The 604-nt window shown below is 36.4% G+C and overlaps 1 protein-coding gene across 1 annotated transcript in view; it reads right to left on the reverse strand.

Annotated features, from left to right (window-relative positions):
• DIS3L2 (DIS3 like 3'-5' exoribonuclease 2) overlaps positions 1-604 on the reverse strand; it is a 273,001-nt gene that overhangs the window by 226,614 nt on the left and 45,783 nt on the right. The window contains exon 5 of the mRNA XM_015585355.2: positions 5-70. Coding sequence (XP_015440841.1) covers positions 5-70 — 66 coding nt within the window. The remainder of the gene's footprint in view (positions 1-4; positions 71-604) is intronic.

The following is a 604-nucleotide window of genomic DNA, read 5'->3' on the forward strand; positions in this document are numbered from 1 at the left end:
CCACCAGATCCCCGTTTAAGGCTCTGTTACGAGCAACAACCCCGTCAATAAAAATGTCTCGATCGCCATCCTAGTATGGAGAAAGAAAGAAAACAGTCAGCTTACTAAGTCTTGGAACCAAAAATTACTTTCTTGGTTTAAAAGCTGTAGACTCTACAATCCGTCCACTGACTGAACAGAAACACCAGTACATAGCCACAAGCGGACCTAGAGGGAGCTCGGTCTCTTTGGAACTAAAAGAAATGATGAACACATTAGAGCAGGTTAACAGAATGCTTAAAAAAAAAATAAAAAAAACACCATATAAGATCTACTACAAACAAACGAAAACACATAAAGTAAAAAACTAGGATTGCATGCTTCCATAACTGAAATGAGAAAGGAGTAAATTATTCTTACGTTCTTTTTTTCTTTTAAATAACAAAGCATGATTATATATTTTCTACACTAGCTAAATATTTTTAAATAAGGATAAGGGTAAAATATTGAAAGTTTGCAAGAAAACTGAAGAACAGCAACATATAATCCCCCAAGAAAACCAACTGAGCATGAGCAGCAACCAGCCCTAGAATGCAGGCTCTCTACGAGGAAACCAGCAAAATCC

Source organism: Pteropus alecto, unplaced genomic scaffold (assembly GCF_000325575.1).
Source record: "Pteropus alecto unplaced genomic scaffold, ASM32557v1 scaffold110, whole genome shotgun sequence".
In the NCBI taxonomy this organism is placed as follows: domain Eukaryota; kingdom Metazoa; phylum Chordata; class Mammalia; order Chiroptera; family Pteropodidae; genus Pteropus; species Pteropus alecto.